Below are 18,181 nucleotides of genomic sequence, written 5' to 3'. Positions count from 1 at the left end.
GCACAGGGACTGCAGGCAACCCATGCAAGGGAGCACTGCAGCCCCCCAAACCTGCACAGGGACTGCAGGCAACCCATGCCTCCGAAGAGACTGGAGCACTGCAGCCATGTTTAACTTCTATCACAAAACTGATCTGTTACAAATTTCCAGTGGTTCAACATATTTAAATGTAAAATATATAAAGAAAAAAACCAAGAAATATAAATATTCAGATTTTTGCAGTATAATGTGATGTTCTTAAAAAAAAAGTTTGCTTTAATTGTATATTTCATTTTAACTGTAATTCAAAACACAAAATCACATGTTTATCTACCCTGACCCAAAATCTGGTTTTGGGGATTGCAGTATAAGAAGTGTACAAAATTAAAAACAGCTTCAGAGCTCAGAAACAAAGCATTTTCCTTATTTTAATGCATCAAGGTGCAAATATATTAATTCCAAAAAGCCAATCATTGTTATATGCGTATAAATAAAAGATTTGACAACACTTTTATAATCAAACCGAACTAACATACTAAAAGTGTGTGTGCACATCTGCATGTGTGTATATACACATACACATATTTATGTAATACTTATTTTAGAAAAAAGCTATCTCGGTGAAATGCTTCTGAAAATATTCACTTGATGCACATTATGTACAAAACCTTCTATATAAAAAATTAAAATATTTTCAATAAATTCCATGTTCACATCCCATCTGAAAACTGTAATTGAAAGGTACATAGGGTCTACCTAATGGTTTCTGTCTGAAATCATGGCTAAGGCAGTTTTCTTTCCAAGGACTCTCTTTTTCACCCACTCTTATGTCACTAGTACTAAGATAAGCAAATATGACACAGATGCATCCTGACATGCCTATGTGTTATTACCTGGAGCTCTGTTAAAATAGGGGGCAGTTTATAGTTAATAAAAAGAATACTTTTTTTCTTAAAATATATTGTTTCTCTGTTCCAAATTAAGCACTTACTTAAGACATTAAGAGGCTGATGAGCCACTCCATTTGGTGTCAATGTCAATAGCCCTGTAAGAACTCTGTAGTATTGGAATAGCTAGAAAAGTTTCCACTAAAGTCATAGTGCATCCTTCATCTGCATAGAACTAATTTGGCTTAATAGCTCTTTGCTCCCAGAACACCAGTCTGGAGTTCCAATATGCTTTTGAAGGTTCATTTCAGATATGAAAAATCATCTCATACAGGCAATTTGAGGACATATAGGATAATAAATTTGTTAAAATGTTCAACAAATTTTACCAGCATTCATTTACTCATTTAGAGTAGCTGTTGACAGTTAAGATGGAAAACAAAAATAGAAAAGACTAGGGGCAATAAAGTTGAGTCGGTCAAATATTTATAACAGTAACCATTTCACTAAGTCTTTAAGCAAATACGTAACTGCAATAACCTGACCTCTAGCTCATCATTCTACAAGCACTGAAGATTTGAAGCTGCACAGGTGAAAAATGAAATACCCTTAGAAAAGGGGAACAGTCTGAGGCAAAAGTTGTAGGTCTGTAAATATATGTTTTATATGCACACGCAGATGTGTGTATTATTCTGTATAAATTTATATACATATTCACAAGATGCCCTGCAGTGTAGTTCAAAAGACCTTTATCAAGAAACCAACTGATTCTAGTATAGGCCCTAGAGTTCATACCAACTATGTAAGAAACACATGTGCATATTTTCACATAATGTAAACTGTATCAACAAAAACATTGCTATTAACACTAGGTAAATAGTAGTAGGTTTTACCAACCAGCAATGTAATCAGAATATTTCTTACACTTAAAATGGAAATAAAGAAAAATATACAACTGGGTTTCAAATTCACAAGAAAAAAGACATTTAGCATGGCAAATAAGAATAAGTTCAAATTCCCGAGTAAGGAAAAATATCAAACTTTAGAAATCTCCTGGGACGTAATTTAATTCCTACATCAATTTTAGAAAAATAGACTCAGAATAAACGATGCTGCAATGGATTCTCTCAACACATCAACCCATATGTTTATCTTTTTCCTCTTTTGTTTCCAGCTGGAGGTTTCTTCAACTGAAGGAGTTGACCTCCTGTTCCAAAGCCTGCAGAGGCAGGATTGGACACCCCAAATGTCAAACCAGCTGATGCCGTGATGCCAGGATTGCTGAAGTTAAACCCAGAGGTACTTGAGCTGCCAAAGCCTTATGTTTAGGGGAAAGAATATTCATATCAGAAGTTAAGTCACAAAAACAAATATAAAAAATGAGAATGAGAGGTAAATTTCTAGCTGCAAGATATATAATCTATAAAAACAGTAAATATGTTATGGCCCTAAATTTCTAACATGCAATTTTATAGGAAAATCACTTAGCAATCAACTGGCACCAGAGAGACAGAAGTTTAGTCATCCAGGCCAAAAGAGAAACCCTAGTGCAAATAACTGAAATCTAGAGAAGACTTCAAGTGCCATACACTTTTCTGGGAACTGAATGGGCCAAGGTGCCTTCTTCCTCTGCCCCTCCAGAAATATTTTATCAACATGTTGAAGATACTCTCCCAAACTTTGGACCCATCCATGCAATTTTAAGTCCTCCAAGAAAACCACAACCCACAATTTTCGAGGCAAGAAATACACTGAAGAGTAATGCCTATTGTTTTGATTTGATAAGAGCCCTTACATAATTAAGATCAAGTACTAGCATTGTCTAGTTAATGAATATTAACATATTTATAATTCTGATACCACTGTATTCCACATATGTTATTCTGCTGGAACTGTTGATTTTAAACATTACTTAATATCAAACAGAATTTCCTTCAAATTCCCTTAATTTTAATACAGCTTAATTGGCATTACATCACCATTTTAGACATAGTTTTTATCCCTAAGTGCTGTACATTAAAACAAGTCATAATTTACAAATATAGAGAAAGTACAAAAGTAGATGGAACATGGAAATTTCTACTGAAAGACTCAGAGACTATCTGAAGAATGAATAAAGAACCCAACTGTAAGATGAGACATCATAACTACAGATCATCTCTTTGAAAGAGAAATCATTATCCTGAATGAATGATAAAAACTGGCTAAAACTTACTCTTATAATAATGAAAAACATTTTTGAACCATGAAGTTAGTCTTTGGGTTCAAAGGAATTTCTACCTAATTAAGACAGGATATAATTATTTATTTTATCAAACTAATGAGTTTTGTTAGAAATATTTTATAAACCTGACATTTAGCTTACGAGAGAGATAAAGCTATATGGTTAGGCTTTCATGCTTCACCCAGAGGATAGGAACTAAATCAAGGATTTTTTTCAATATTGGAAATACTTGAACTTTCAAATTGAGTATTTTGCACCTTTAAATTTGTCTGAAATTCAGGCTGAAACACACAAACCTGCACTAAGACTTCCTGAGGGTTTATTTGTTGTTCCAAATCCAAATGTGGAGGCCCCTGTGGTGCTGCATCCAAAACCAGAGCTAGCTCCAAATCCTAGTGGAAGGGCAATAGAGAAATACACAATGGCAGGTAAAACACAGGTGAATGGACACTGACCAGTAAAACCCAAATTATCAAAGGTCTAATAATACAGTGTTCAAAAACATGGCCTTATGAAGGAAATCTGCTTTGCATAAGACTTCTGGAAGAACCAGATTAGTTCTAAAATGAAACTTTTGTATGTATTTAGACTAAGTTTATGACCCATCAGTGATTTTTAAATAACAAGGCCATAAAAAACAAGAACATTTTAGTATTTGCTCTTCCAAATGAACTAGAAATTTTACTGAGCATTCAAGCATGATTTTAGTCAAACAGATATAACATTATCTACTTTGGGATATTTCATTTTACAAAAGAAAAAAGAGGGGGGGGCTAAATTCACAATAAGCAAACATGCACAATAATGTAAAGAGAGTTACTACAAGGTGATATTACTCTGCTTTTTCACCCAAATATTTTCACTTAAGAACCTTTACCATTGAAAAACTGTATAATTATGAAACAGTTAATCTACTCAATAACAGTATGCTGTTGCCATAGCATCAGCCAATGTAACAATGAGAAACTGGGAGAACATTTTTTCTCTTAATAGTCTAAATTTAACCTAAAAAATTGTTTTCATCATATAGTTCATGAGATTTTAATAAGTACTTGAAGACTTTACACCTAAAAGTGCTTAAAAATAAAATTCAAATTCTTCTCAGATTACTACAACAGCTTATCTAAAATACTGAGTTTGAGTTTTATTGCCTCTAAGAATTATGATGGCAAATTAGATTACAGAATTATGCTGTCATAATTCTAGTAATTCCTAATAGGGTCTATTATATGAAGTAACCATAATAGCTTATAAGCTTACTCTCTTATATATTTTAATGGAAATAATAGAACCATATTCATTATATGACAATGTGCTCCATAAAACACAATCAACTTTCAATCATCCATATCAGACAATTATGAATGCATCTTTATTTAGCATGTTTTCCAAACTTACCTCACTATTAGAATTTACTTATGAAACTATTCAAGTAAATTTAATTGCATATGTATACAAACATGCATATAGTCCAATATGTCAAAAGTACTTAGGAATGAACAGAAACTAAGCTGTTCAACTTATGAAATTATTTCCCCATTTAAAGTGTTCATTTCCAGAAAAAGAAGATAATGATTAGGAGAATGTATATCCAGAAGTATAGTAGTTTGGACTCCAAACTGATGTTAATTACTACTTCTAATTTTTTTAAAGTTAGTTAAATTTATTAAAACTAAGTAAATTTTCAAGTTCATATTTTTGCATATTGCTTTGAGTATAGGAACATCCCTAACACTTAATTGTAATACTTTTTAATATTTACTATTCACAGATGAAATGATTTTCTAGATTCTAAATTTAATACTAGAAAACATTGAGTATGTTTGCAGAATTGGTTTTGCCAGATGGAATCTTACCTTCCAAAATAGTAGATCCTTTTAGAAATTTTTTATAGGCTAGCATCAATTCAAGTGTATAAGAGTTCAATGCAATTATTAGAAAAGTTAAAGTGTACCTCCAAGGGCTGAAGAACCTAAGCCACTTGATTGCAAGCCAGTGCCAATACCTGAGCCGAATGGCGTTCCAAAACTAACTCCCAGAGATGGCTGTGGCCCTGGTATAAAAAAAAAGGGGGGGGGAGGGGGGGAAAAACAAATTTGCCTTAACTCTTTCAAGATTAAAGTTTAATTGTTTTTAAAATAAACAGTAATTACTTTAAACAAATTCTATTTGCTAAAACTTAGTTTTCAGGATGTCTCCCCAGCCTAATTTATCTGTCCCAACTGATATAACTACCTCCCAAATTTTTAAAATTAATTTGTTCACAGTAGACAAGTAAAAGAAGCTTACTGCATTGAAAGATGTTAGTTTAACCTGCAAAATAATTTGAAATCTTTAATGTATTGTAAATTATAGTTTAGTTTTACTTCTAAAATCATTTTTAGATCTCCCCATTTTTGTTTTTTGATAAAATTAGTTGGTGTAATCAATAAAGACTTTAACTATTTTTTTTAAAACAAGCTCCTTACTGTTAGAGTCAAGTCTCAACTGATCAAAAGAGACTGACACTAACATGGCAAAACTATCATGTTACTTCATAAGAGTAAGTACCCAAAAAGCCAGGCATGATTTCTTATATGAAATATGAGTGATATATATAAAATAAATAGATAAAAAACAAGACAATGTTTTATTTTATTAAATTTATTGTTCATTTTAAAGCAAATCAATTACACAGTAACATGACAATTCCAACTTGTTCACAAAAAGTGGTAACTGAATTCTAATGTTAAGCTCTGCTACATTACACCACTTATCACCTGATTAAATAAGATAGATAATGAACATTTACAAAGGCACCGCTGTGTACCTTAACAGATTCAATACATTCAAGATTTCAATTCAGAAATTTCTTTCCAACATTTTGGAAAATGTAATCAGATGCAAAACAATTTTGGTCATCCTTTTTCCAGGTGTTATTTGAAAGATTTTGGCTGAGTTTGTTTGGCAAGAATAGCATCAAACTTGCCTCTCATTTTAACTACATTCTTTTTTAAAACTAAGCAGACTGCAAAAATCTAAAAATCTCTCATTTGATAAATAACTTATGAAAACTATTCAATAAGTTTCATAGTACAATCTTCAGTCTCGTCTTTTTCAAGCACAGTGATCAGTGCATCTCAAAGTGAAGGGATCTGCCAAAGTAATACATAGATTGAAATTGTAATATTTCAGAGAACTCAAAGCCTTCAAGTTGTTCAATGAATGAGGTTTGTATATTCAAAAGGTAGTGTAAATTATAAAGCATAAAAAAAAGAAAGAAGAAAGAAAGGAGGGAGGAGGGAGGGAGGGAGGGAGGGAGGAAACAAACTACGTTTTGTTACACTGGGACAAAACTGGACTTTTCACATAGTTTCCACCCAGAAAATAAAGAGTGGGAACTAACAGCAGCCAGAGTTCTTATACTACTATTAAAAAATAAACTAAAAAAGGATTTAAATTTTTACATCCAGTTTGAGATCAATTTGAGAATAAAATACTTGCCAAGTAGCTCTTTTGTAAAATGTTACTACAGGACAAGAAACTAAGCATATTACTTTCCTATTTCTAACAAAAATAGTATGTAGAAAACACATGTCCAGTTTCTTTAACATTGAGAGACTCAAGCGTCACGTTAATAGGAGGCACTGCTGGTGGAAGACGCTAAAGAATAATGCACACCACAGCCCTCAGCCCACAAGTCATAAGTTACTCAAATAACATGCTTTTTGTTGAGTGTGGGTCTATTTTTAAGAGCAACTCTAGTCATCAATATTCAAGATATAAGTAATGAAGAACTCCAATGATGACAAGACTTTCCATTGCACAACAGATACATATTTTTGAGTTTTGTGTACCTTCACACAAATTCTGAAGGCAGCATCATTTATAAAACTAGTAGGCAAATGTATAAGATTTTTAATAGTAAAGACTCACGATAAATATCTCCCATGCCAAAGTATTAGCATATATATTACACTCTGGCCACTTATATAAATTAGTTTCACTATTAGAAAGCAGAATCTAAATCCTTCAGGCAAAAATTACGTAAACAATTCAAGAAGTCTGTTTCAAAATCTGAATAGTCATTCAATGAGAGGCTCTTAGTTCCCATAAATAAAACCAAGTTAGTAGTAATATATCCCAATGATTGCCCAAAGTGAAATCTTCATGTAGAGTAACATTTTACAAAAGTTACCATATTATAGATTCACACACAAAAAAATCAAGTTTAATACTGTTAATTCATACTTCCCAGAATAAATTCTACCTCTTTAAGAGTAAAATTTCATTCACAGAAAAAGGACTAAAGTGCTAAAATTTTTTATAATTTTCAGTGACCACTCAAAATACCTAATGTAATCTGGTTATTCTTAAATCGTATTTTAAAACAATTATTTCTTAAACAAAAAATAACTTTTCCCCAATTTGAAAAATTTTGCTTAGTGATTTAATGGGGAATGCTCCTTTGGTTATTAAATACAACAAAATCACAAAACCACAATAAAATGAAATACTTAGTTTCCTATTTAACACTACACCTTCAATGTCCAAATCTATACTAAAAGCTGGAAGGAATTCCTAAAATGTCTCAGCTCTCCTTAGAAACAGCAGCTAACTCACATGAAAAAAGTCTTATTATGTAAACATCACTTTTAAAGTGTCAAAACACAACAGCAAAGCTTAATCCCAGTACATTGGCTTAAAACAATCTACCCTAAGTTAAAATTCATACTGATAAAAGCCTAATGTAAAATCTTAGGCTTTTTAAGAGGCTTTAGAAGCACTAGAAAGTGGACAAGTATACTCACGCTCTATCAACATGTAAATTATCCGTGTGTTGATGCTTATTTCATACCTTAATAGCCTGCTGGATTTTTATTAATTATATTTATCCTTCAGAAGCAATAACCACAAATTACACAGGCCTAAATTTCATTATATAACTTCATTAAAAAACATAAAATAATAATCAAGAAGTCACTTAAGTGCATACCTCCACCTCCAAGAAAGACCACACAGAAACCACCTTCAGAAGGTACTAGCCTAAGAAGCTATCTGCTTTTTTTGTATTAATAAAGTAAAAAATCCATATGCAAATAAAAGCAAATCGCCTGACAACTTAAATCTTGCACAGATCAACAGCACTATATATATCTATATCTATATCTATATATATATAAATGGCACATAGGCTTTACCTAACTTTATCTAGATGGTCTTTAAAATCTGTTACTGGTTTTAAAAAGATTTCTTCAAAGTTACAGGGCATAAGAAATAAGACATTGCATGATGAAATCAATAGATATTTCTAAACAGGATGTAACACATAAAATCAGCACTATCTAACGGGCCTCATAAATCTTGCTATAGTGGAGACATGACTAAAATAACTAACAGCATAACAGGGAGATGCATAAAGTATGGACTATGGTGCCAGGGAAACCTTCAGAAAAACAAAAGGAAAAAGAGAAGACGCTGTAAAACTTCTCACGATTGCTTAGCTTCTCAGTTCTAATCATTCACATAACTCAACATGAACACACTCTAGACCGCTTAGGTTTGCTAAACTGCAATTCCTGCCACATGATCAGAAAATCCCTATGTGGGTTTTAAAACTGCAGGGAACAGAGGAAGCAGTCAGTTCCCCCAAGGCCTGACAAAATTCACAGACAAAATTAAAGCATATCAGGAAAAGGCTCCTCAACACAATTACTCTAAATTAAGCTATACTGTCATCACCACAGAGAGCCAATACCACACCTATACTGTTTATCTTTGTGTCCCCACAACCTCACACATAGTAGGCACTCATATTTATACAATGAACATCTATCTTCCTAAGTCCATAAGCCCAAAATGCGTGAGTGAAAACGTACAAACCTCTCTAACTTAGAATGGAAATCCCTTTGGTGCAAGAACACTTAACCAAACTCATGCTTATTTGATTATTTTTAGGACTGATATTGGCTCTAAAAAGTATACTGGTACTATGGTTTGTCTGATTAATTTGTTAAATAATCATGAGAACTGAGGCTCATAATTATGGACTGATAGGGACACTTCAATCAGACACTTTTCCTCACAACTTGAGGATACAACCTTATACCCCAGCCAGCTAGAGAATCACATACAGAACTAATGCAAGCCACTATTCACATGGGACCAGCCCTGGAATGTGAAGGAGTTGGCATAAATCCATCAATAGCCATTTACAGATGGAAGTCACTTCTGTCACCTCCAAATGTGAAGAACAAGTTGTACACTGCCAATAGTGAGAAACAGAGAATGCTTCCCTAAAGAGGCAGCCTGAATGCAGTCAGTCTAGCTATGTTCTTTTTATTTTTATTTTTTACTTATTTTGTACTATAATTTACTACTGGACTACATGGATTTCTCAGAGGAATACATGCTATAGTATAGTAAGCATTACTCAAAAATGTATGAATGAGTAAAAATATATCAGTATCCTAATTAAGACTACATTTTTCTATAGCAAACTGTAAGCCTGACAAAAAAGGAACAGCAGGAGTAAAAGACAGTAGTAATCTCTGACACAGGACCAAACTAAACACTGTAGAACTGCCAAATGTGTTTTTCCCATGAGAAGTGGAATTAAACCAAGGACTAAAATTTTCTGCTTTCCAGTATCTCACCAATGCTTTTCATCAGCTTAACTTTCCACTTCATACTGCTAACATGCAATCCAAAGCATCTCGAAACATCTTGCTCCTGTTCTTGCTACAGCTCTGCTCATTTTGAAAAGGTATAAATAAGTTTAGCATGTACTTTCTTCCAAATTTGATTTAGAGGACCTGTACTCCTTCTTGTCAGCTACACATACAAACAAAACTACTGCTCTTCAACACACCCTGAAGTCAATAAAAACATACTTCATCCTGAATGTCGGTATTCTGTAATTACTGTATATGAGGAAAACAAGAGCGCACTATTAGTATCATACATGAAAACTGCAGTGTATGGCTGGATTATCTAACTTTAAAACAGTAAATGATATAAACACGATTTTAGATTCTGTTACTCTTAAAAGTAATTCAGTAGTGAAACACCATGTGCTAAAGGGTATTTATAGCAATACAGCAAATAACATTAAGTAAATTCACAATATTTGATATTTCATTGATGTAATTATTGCTAAAACTACCCTGTATTTATCAGGTATGTTTATAATTGTGTCCATCACAATTTTTAGATTGTACTGGAATAGCTATTCATAGAGGTTTCTTCAGTGCTAACATTAGGAAGACTTATAAAAATGCACATAGATGTTCTGCATATTTTAACATTAAGAAGCTATAACTTGAATGCATTCAGACCTGTAGCAGGCTGTTGCTGCTGTGTAAGTGTTGCAGCCATGGCAACAGCGGCTGCATTTGGAATGTTGCTGAAAGGGGTGGGTCCAGTAGTAACTCTAGGGGCATTCTGCCACTTCTTAGCTTCCGCTCGCCTGGCTTCAAACACGTCTACAGCATCTCCCAAGAACATTTTTCTGTAGCCAAGGTACTGTTCCTTGAGCACCTGAAAGAAGGAAAAAAAAGGTTAGTCGAGTTCTGTGATGACTTTGGTAGCATATGAATAAGTTAGCAGAGAGAGAACAACGATATTGCCAATATTATGCAGTCCATCTAAATTACAAATTCTAGTGCTGGCAATGCATGGTATGGGAAATGATGAGTTTTAAAGTTCTAGCACTCCTTTGAACACTTCTTCCCCATGACTGTCATATGTCTTTATAATATAATCTTTCTAAAACATTCTGGTTTCATGAACCCCTCTTTAAAATAGGTTAGCTAAGCTTTAAGACAAGCAGAGCAGTACCTGAAACTGTTTTAAATATTCCAGTTTTTCATGAAATTCTCCCCTCCAAAGTCCAATCTTTTGATAAACTTTTGATTCAAAAAGCTTGAAAATAAAAAGCACTAAATACATATTTGTTAAATACATTTTTTAAAAGGCCTGGATGACATGTTAAATAAGATGTTCCTCAGCAGAGAGCTTGAATGGTAAAAAGAGGGCCTTTATGTTATCAATACTATTTGACTATTTTGCAATGAGAATGACTCATGTTCCGTTTGTGTAACTAACTAAACAGGGAAAAATGAATTTGTAATTTCAGAGTAAGAAAGAAAAATTACATTAATTGGGCTGGTTTACCCAAGGCAACATATCTGCCTTAAAGACCATTAATAGAAATGATTATATTTGCATTAGAATTATTAAATACTTCATGACGATTTAACTTAATTTAGATCAGTTTTAAACTGCTTTTTGAAGAGATGCAGACTTTTCATATTTCCTACCTGTTTTGAGCAGAAATTAATACATTTTAGGCTTTTTGATTATAACAGGTAGAGCACTTACAAATCGTACCATTATTTACAGTATTTAAATGCTATCATCATCTTTTAGGTGAATGTCAGTATTTGATGTTCCAGTTCTAAACTTTGCTACCTCAAAAATGTACTAAAAGAGGGCCTGTCAAGAAATGAAAACTGGTAAAAATGCAAGGGTATGTGATACCAGAAACACAAAGATTTTTTTTTTAAGTGAGAGGAGGGGAGACAGTGAGACAGACTTCCCCATGCACCCTGACTGGGATCCACCCAACAACGCCATCTGGGGCCAGTGCTCGGACCAACTCAGTCACTGGTGTGAGAAGGAAAGAGAGAGAGAAGGGGCAGCGGGAGGGGAAGAGAAGCAGATGGTTACTTCTCATGTGTATTGGGGATCTGGGGATCCCCACTGACTGGGGATCAAACCCAGGATGTCCACACGCCAGGCCAACGCTTTATCCACTGAGCCAAAGGGCCAAGGGTCACAAATCTTTTTAGAACTGATCACCTCTAAATCAATCTTCCCTTTTTCTGTGTAATTAACTGCACATATCCACACAATATTTAGCAGCCACAGGCCATAAATTTTAGTTCTACTTCAAATATTCAGAAATAATGACCTGCCTTAGACACTTGAAAAGGATCAGTTTGTAAGAAACCAAAATCAGACATCAGTCATGATTGATATAATTCAAAATTAATGTCCAATTTTGTTAATGTCATTGAACCTGGCTGGATCAGGTAGTTTAAGGCTGTTTCACCAAATTATATCATAAAAAACATTACAAAATAAAACAAACAGAAAAAAACTATCTCTTGTTAGATTTTTATAAGAAATGATCAAGTGTAGACATCTAAATGCAGCTGAAAATAAATGGCAACATAGCAAATCTGGTCATGGAAAATCCTTTGGTTCTTGGGGATGTGCATATATATTTTTTAAAAAGAGTAGATAAATTTCATGTGAAATTTATCCAAGAGGACCTGAGGCTGTTTTGTGTAAATCTCTATCTCACTATTTTATGGTCATAAAAGGGAAGTTTTTAAAAATCAGAGAAAAGAACTTGCCATTTAAAAAGCACGTATATTTATAAATGACAATCTGGCGTTTGCTTTAAAATACTCTAGGGGTAAAAGTATGTGTGGAGAATTGATTAAAAAAAAAAAAGATCAGCAGGATCTTAATAATGGTTGTAACTGGGTGGTGGGTACCTGGGCATTCATTATAATAGTGCTCTCATTTTGTATATATTTGAAAAGTTTCAAATAAAATTAAGGAGAACAAAACCAACATGAACAACACAGACTTTAAAGTAACAACAGAAAATCATCTTTAGCACTTTACAAAACTTTGTATTTATTACAGACATAAATTTAAGAATATTTGTGCAATTATTTTTAAAAGACCATTTAAATTGGCCCTGGCCGGTTGGCTCAGTGGTAGAGCGTCGGCCTGGCGTGCGGGGGTCCCGGGTTCAATTCCCGGCCAGGGCACACAGAAGAGACGCCCATTTGCTTCTCCACCCCTCCCCCTCTCCTTCCTCTCTGTCTCTCTCTTCCCCTCCAGCAGCCGAGGCTCCATTGGAGCAGGGATGGCCCGGGCGCTGGGGATGGCTCCTTGGCCTCTGCCCCAGGTGCTAGAGTGGCTCTGGTCACAACAGAGCAACCTCCCCCCCCCCAGGGGCAGAGCATCGCCCCTGGTGGGCGTGCCGGGTGGATCCCGGTCAGGCACATGCGGGAGTCTGTCTGACTGTCTCTCCCCGTTTCCAGCTTCAGAAAAATACAAAAAAAAAAAAAAAAAAAAGACAATTTAAATTAACTTAAAAAAAATTCTACTATGCATTGATTAAAATATAAATGAAAATATTGGTAATCTCTATTTTACAGCTAACAACTTATTTAGACTCAGATTTAGGTGCTTTACATTTTTAAGACTTTTTAAAATTGTAAATAACTCCAAGAAATAATTCAATTATATTTGCCTGATTACTTAGTAAAAATGCACTTGTATTTAATATTTCACTTAAATTTTAAAAATATATATAACCAGAGGGAGAAATATGATGAGGTTCAAATATGCAGTGATGAATTATTTTGTGTGTAGTGTTTCATGAACAGACAGCAGCCGTTATTTAGAAGGACTAATGTAAGCAAGTTTTTTAATGCAGTGGTTAATAAACATTAAAAACATACATAAAACTAAGCAAAGCAGCACAAAATGACTTTGCTACTAAAAATGTTTATATTCTGTTGTGCTGTTTGTAGTGGTAAAAGATGGAAACAAACTAAAAGTCTGACAAAAGAGAAGGGATTAAACAAACTGCACATTAACAATGAAATCTTATGTAACTACTAAAAATGATGCTGAAGAAATGTGTGTATGAACACAGAAAGTTGTTCAAAATGTACTGTTGGATCTTTTTAAAAAATAAAAAGATATTATCCATAGTTGTGTTTGGGCATGATTATGGATTATTTTAAATCTCTTTCACTTTATGTAATTCAGCTCTTTCTGTAATAAACATGAACTCTTTTGTCCCACAAATGAACAAATATTTCACTTCAGTCTCGATATCTACAGAAATGAACTGGCAATAAAAACCTACCTTTACATTTTCATGAATAGACTGAAGTTGTGCAGCTAAAGCTACAAATGTTTGATAAATTTTCTGCATAGCCATTGACAAATCTGTAAGAGAAAATTATATCATTACATAAATATATATATATATATATATATATATATATATATATTAACACAATAACTATTAGTTTTCTATTACTTGAGTCCAAGTTTTGGTACAGTTAATATGTAGGAGGAAAAAACTACATCAGTATTCCCATGGTTGTGATAGGACAGCTGAGTGAGCAGACTAAGAGAAGGTGGCCTACATCAGAAATCTGGGGGAGGGGTGGATGTCCTTCTGCCCTTGGTTAGCATAATTAAAGCATTTTATATTCACAAGCAATAAAGATCTAATCAAGGACTTCTAAGAAAATTTTCTTATAGAAGCTTAAGAAAATTACTAATAGTTATTTAGAATATCTACTACATAACAACGGCTTAACCTTTTTCCTACAAAAAAAAAAAAAATTACCACAGAAATCATGTTACCTTGAGGTGCTATATGTGAATTATTTGCTTGAGTGGCAAGATGGTTTTCTAGTTCTTCAATCTGCTGTCTATACTGCTGAAGCTGTACCTCAAACTGCTGAACCAAGATTCTGAAGTAGCTATATAGAAACATAAAGTCAGACAAAAGGTTTATAAATATTTTCTTTATATTCAAAATACCAAATAAATGCCCCCACTTAAGCAGGGCCTTTGAGTTAGTCTAATGACATAATGTATCTTTAAGAGGAACAAACATTACTGAAACAAAAATCCAACCTCATAAATTATCAAGGTTATCAAAAATATATGCATATCCTTACTCCAATCATGAAGATATCCCAATAAAGGCATAATCTATACAGTAACTTAATACTCTTCAAAAGCACCTTCAAGGTCATCAAAGACAAAGGAAGACAGTAACTGTTACGGATTGGAAGAGATAATTAGCAGTAACAACTAAATGCAAGTGAATAGGATCCTAGAGCAGAACAAGTATATTTGTGGAAAATACAAAAGCACATTAGTGAAAAAGTCAGTAAAATTAAAATAGATTCTGTAGTTTGGTTAATTATTTGTGCCAATGTTAATTTCCTGTTCTTCACAACTATGATTTTGCAATACATTAACATTAAGGGGAGCAAAGAAAATTCTTTATTACCATTTTTGCTAGTTTCCTGATAAGTCTAAAATATAGTAAATTTAAAATAAAGGTTTTTAAAAGTTCAGCTGTTAACCAGAATTTATAACCAAATACTTACGGTTCTTATTTTATAATCTGAAACACTATACTGTACTACAGAAAGGGCATGACAGTACTACTGTTCTGATAAATTTAACCAGAGAATGCTAGATAAAAAAGGACCCTGAATAACATGCAGAGCATTCCGAACATTATTCTACACAAAAAGGGGAATTGTAAAAGCTTTTTGCAATGCAAAATGATTAAGATTCAACCCATTTCAAAACTAGCTCTGATAGCAGAATAAAAAGACACAGGTATAAAATACTAAAGGAAGCATCCCATGCTAATCTAAATACAATGAAAGGGTTGTCACTGTTTATTTCTTGACTTTCGTCATAAGATCCTTGTTTAAGAAATACACGCTAAAGTACTTAGTCATAAAGGTGTCATGCCTGCAAATAACTCAAGCTGTTCAGGGCAAAAAATATATATATACATACAAAGCAAGGAACAAAAATAGTAAAAATGTTAACATGTAGGGAATCTAGATGAAATATATATGGGAATTCTTTGTTCTATTCTTGAAACTCTTCTGTAAGTCTGAAATCATATCATAACAAAAAATAACAATAAAAAAGAAAGAGAGAGAGAGAGAGAGAGACAAGAATCAAAAAGACTTGTAAGATTCACAAGCACAGAATTTCACCTCCTCCTGCCTCAGGCTCCTCATCCCTAAGACTGTAGAGGTTTTGTGGGAAATGAGATAGAGCATGTGAAGTGCTAAGCACACTGCTTGCCATAAGGGAAGCATTTGATAAATATTAGCTTAGTATTATCTCTGGTAACACAAACATACATAAAAAGGAGACAAGATATGTATCACATGTATGGTTACTACATGAATATACAAAGCTGAGTGATGAGATTACAGGTGGATTTTTTTATTTTAATTTTACTTATCAACATCTTATTTTTCTTCCTAAAGATTTATTACCTATGTAAATAAAAGCTATGAAAATAAGTAAGAGTTAAACTGCATTTAGTATGCACTGTTCAAGAAAGGGACTATCACAAAATTATTTTTAAATTAAAAATCCAAACAGAAAATATATCAATTTCTACTAAAAAAAAAATAATAAGGAATAAATCCCACAGGTCCACGTAAATAAAGTATAATGGCATAATAATAGTTAAAAGCTCAGTTCTTAGCCTTCACTTACCCTTCAATAAAATGGGGTTAACAAGAAAATTTATATAGTTTCTATTAATTCTTAGCCTCTATATTGTGTTTACTGCCCTGCTTTTTTAAAGTGAGAAACAGTTCTTTTAAAAATTCCATTAACTTACTCAGCAGGAGCTGCATTTTCATGTTGGAGTCCAGGTGGTGTCTTCTGGGTTCTCAAAGCTATTTCTGCATTCTTTAACTCCTAATATACCAGAGGTTTAAAAAAAAGGGAGGGGGGCAGGTTATTAAGCTAAAAACACCAACTATCTCTGGTTTGCAACCTCACACGTCACCCTTGGAAGTCCACACTGTGAGAACAGTGTGCATGGAGTTGATTTACAAGTTGCTAATACCTTTCCAAAAAAAAGACAGACGGTACTTTTAACAAACTTTATGATAAATCTATGAGTTGATAAATTTTTTACACTATGAATTTCTGTAGGGCTCATGAAATTAATTCATTCACAGTAAAAGACTATGCTACTATTTAAACAGCTTTAATATAAACATAGAAAATGCTACTGTAGAAAAGCAAGGCAGCAGTAATGACACAGAGGCTGATGACAGCAACAGTTAACACTCTGGGGACTACTATGTACCAAGCACTATGTTGAAGGCTTTGTGTAATAATCATGGGTTAAATCTCAATAATAACCCTAAAATACAGACAATGCTCCCTATTTACAGATGAAAAAAATGGAGTTAGAGACATTAGGTAATTTGCCCAGGGCCATATAGTTTAAAGACCTGAGAATTGAACCTAGGCAGCCCAGTTTTTTTTAATGCTTACATACACAACAACCATTCTTAAATTGTCTTTGAATGTTCCTTACTGTCATTTCTATTTTCTAATCAATTGTTTATCAAGGCTGATATTCTGCTTTAACCCCATACATTTCATGGCTTTTTCCAATTCTAAGTAAGTCTCCCTTATTAAAAAAAAAGTAAATCTTGCCTTAACCTTTATATTCTCTATCGCAACCTTTTGCCCTCATTTTATTGTCTAACTGTTAAGTCTCTAACTGCCCTTCACTCTCCTTTTCAGTCTTCACTCCAGGCTTCCCTCCTATCTGACTACAGTCCAGATGCCCTGGAGAGGACTGGACTATTCAAACTCGGACACCCCCTGCCTAATTGAGCACTGACTCTTGCCAGACCCAGACTCATACTCAGTGCAGCTAATAATGGTAAACTGCGTGTAGATCCACCAACATGCCTATTTCATGCCTCATGCCATTGCTTGTTACCCTTCTTTCCTGCCAGCCTGAGGAACACCAAAGTATATTTCAAGAACCAAAATAAAGGTATCCTACTTTGGACAGATGATAAAAGTGCCTACTTGAGCCCTTTGAGTCATCAGTAGAATTTACTATCTATAATGCAAATAACTTCTTTTTAGTAACTGACAGATTAAAAAGACACTTTTCTGTCTAGCTGTTTCCCTCTTGTATAACAATTATGCCAGTAGGCACGTTTATGAAACACAGTTAGCAGAATAAACTCTAGAGTTAGATTACCCGGGTCTGAATCCAAGCACTCCCTTTATTAACAAAGCTCTGTTTTCTTATTTATATAATGAAGTTAAGTTTCACTACATAGGGCTGTAGTGAAAACCCTAGTTTAGGGTTTATATATCAACTGCTTAGAGCACTGTCTCATCCCTACTAAACAACAGATAAAAATTAGTAACTATTATTATTATAGCAATTTAAAAGTATATGCGCTTTATTAAACTT

The 18,181-nt window shown here is 33.6% G+C and overlaps 1 protein-coding gene across 5 annotated transcripts in view; it reads right to left on the bottom strand.

Annotated features, from left to right (window-relative positions):
• The window catches only part of NUP58 (nucleoporin 58), a 110,346-nt gene that overhangs the window by 70,034 nt on the left and 22,131 nt on the right, over positions 1-18,181 (bottom strand). Inside the window, exons 9-15 of one of the 5 annotated variants that reach the window (XR_010749262.1) lie at positions 16,568-16,647; positions 14,539-14,657; positions 14,030-14,112; positions 10,407-10,608; positions 5,045-5,143; positions 3,387-3,482; positions 1,764-2,184 (exon numbers count right to left, since the gene is read on the bottom strand). Coding sequence is in view for 3 of the 5 variants with exons in the window: in XM_066369164.1 (XP_066225261.1) it covers positions 2,015-2,184; positions 3,387-3,482; positions 5,096-5,143; positions 10,407-10,608; positions 14,030-14,112; positions 14,539-14,657; positions 16,568-16,647 (798 nt within the window). In the remaining 2 variants the exon portion in view is untranslated. Of the gene's footprint in view, positions 1-115; positions 2,185-3,386; positions 3,483-5,044; positions 5,144-10,406; positions 10,609-14,029; positions 14,113-14,538; positions 14,658-16,567; positions 16,648-18,181 lie in introns of those variants that run through there. The other 4 variants (XR_010749261.1, XM_066369164.1, XM_066369166.1 and 1 more) reach the window with 4 other exon arrangements.

The sequence above is a fragment of the Saccopteryx leptura genome, chromosome 2 (assembly GCF_036850995.1).
Source record: "Saccopteryx leptura isolate mSacLep1 chromosome 2, mSacLep1_pri_phased_curated, whole genome shotgun sequence".
Lineage (NCBI taxonomy): Eukaryota > Metazoa > Chordata > Mammalia > Chiroptera > Emballonuridae > Saccopteryx > Saccopteryx leptura.
The sequence above is the reverse complement of the archived record's forward strand: the minus strand, read 5'-3'. Positions and strand labels throughout refer to the sequence as shown.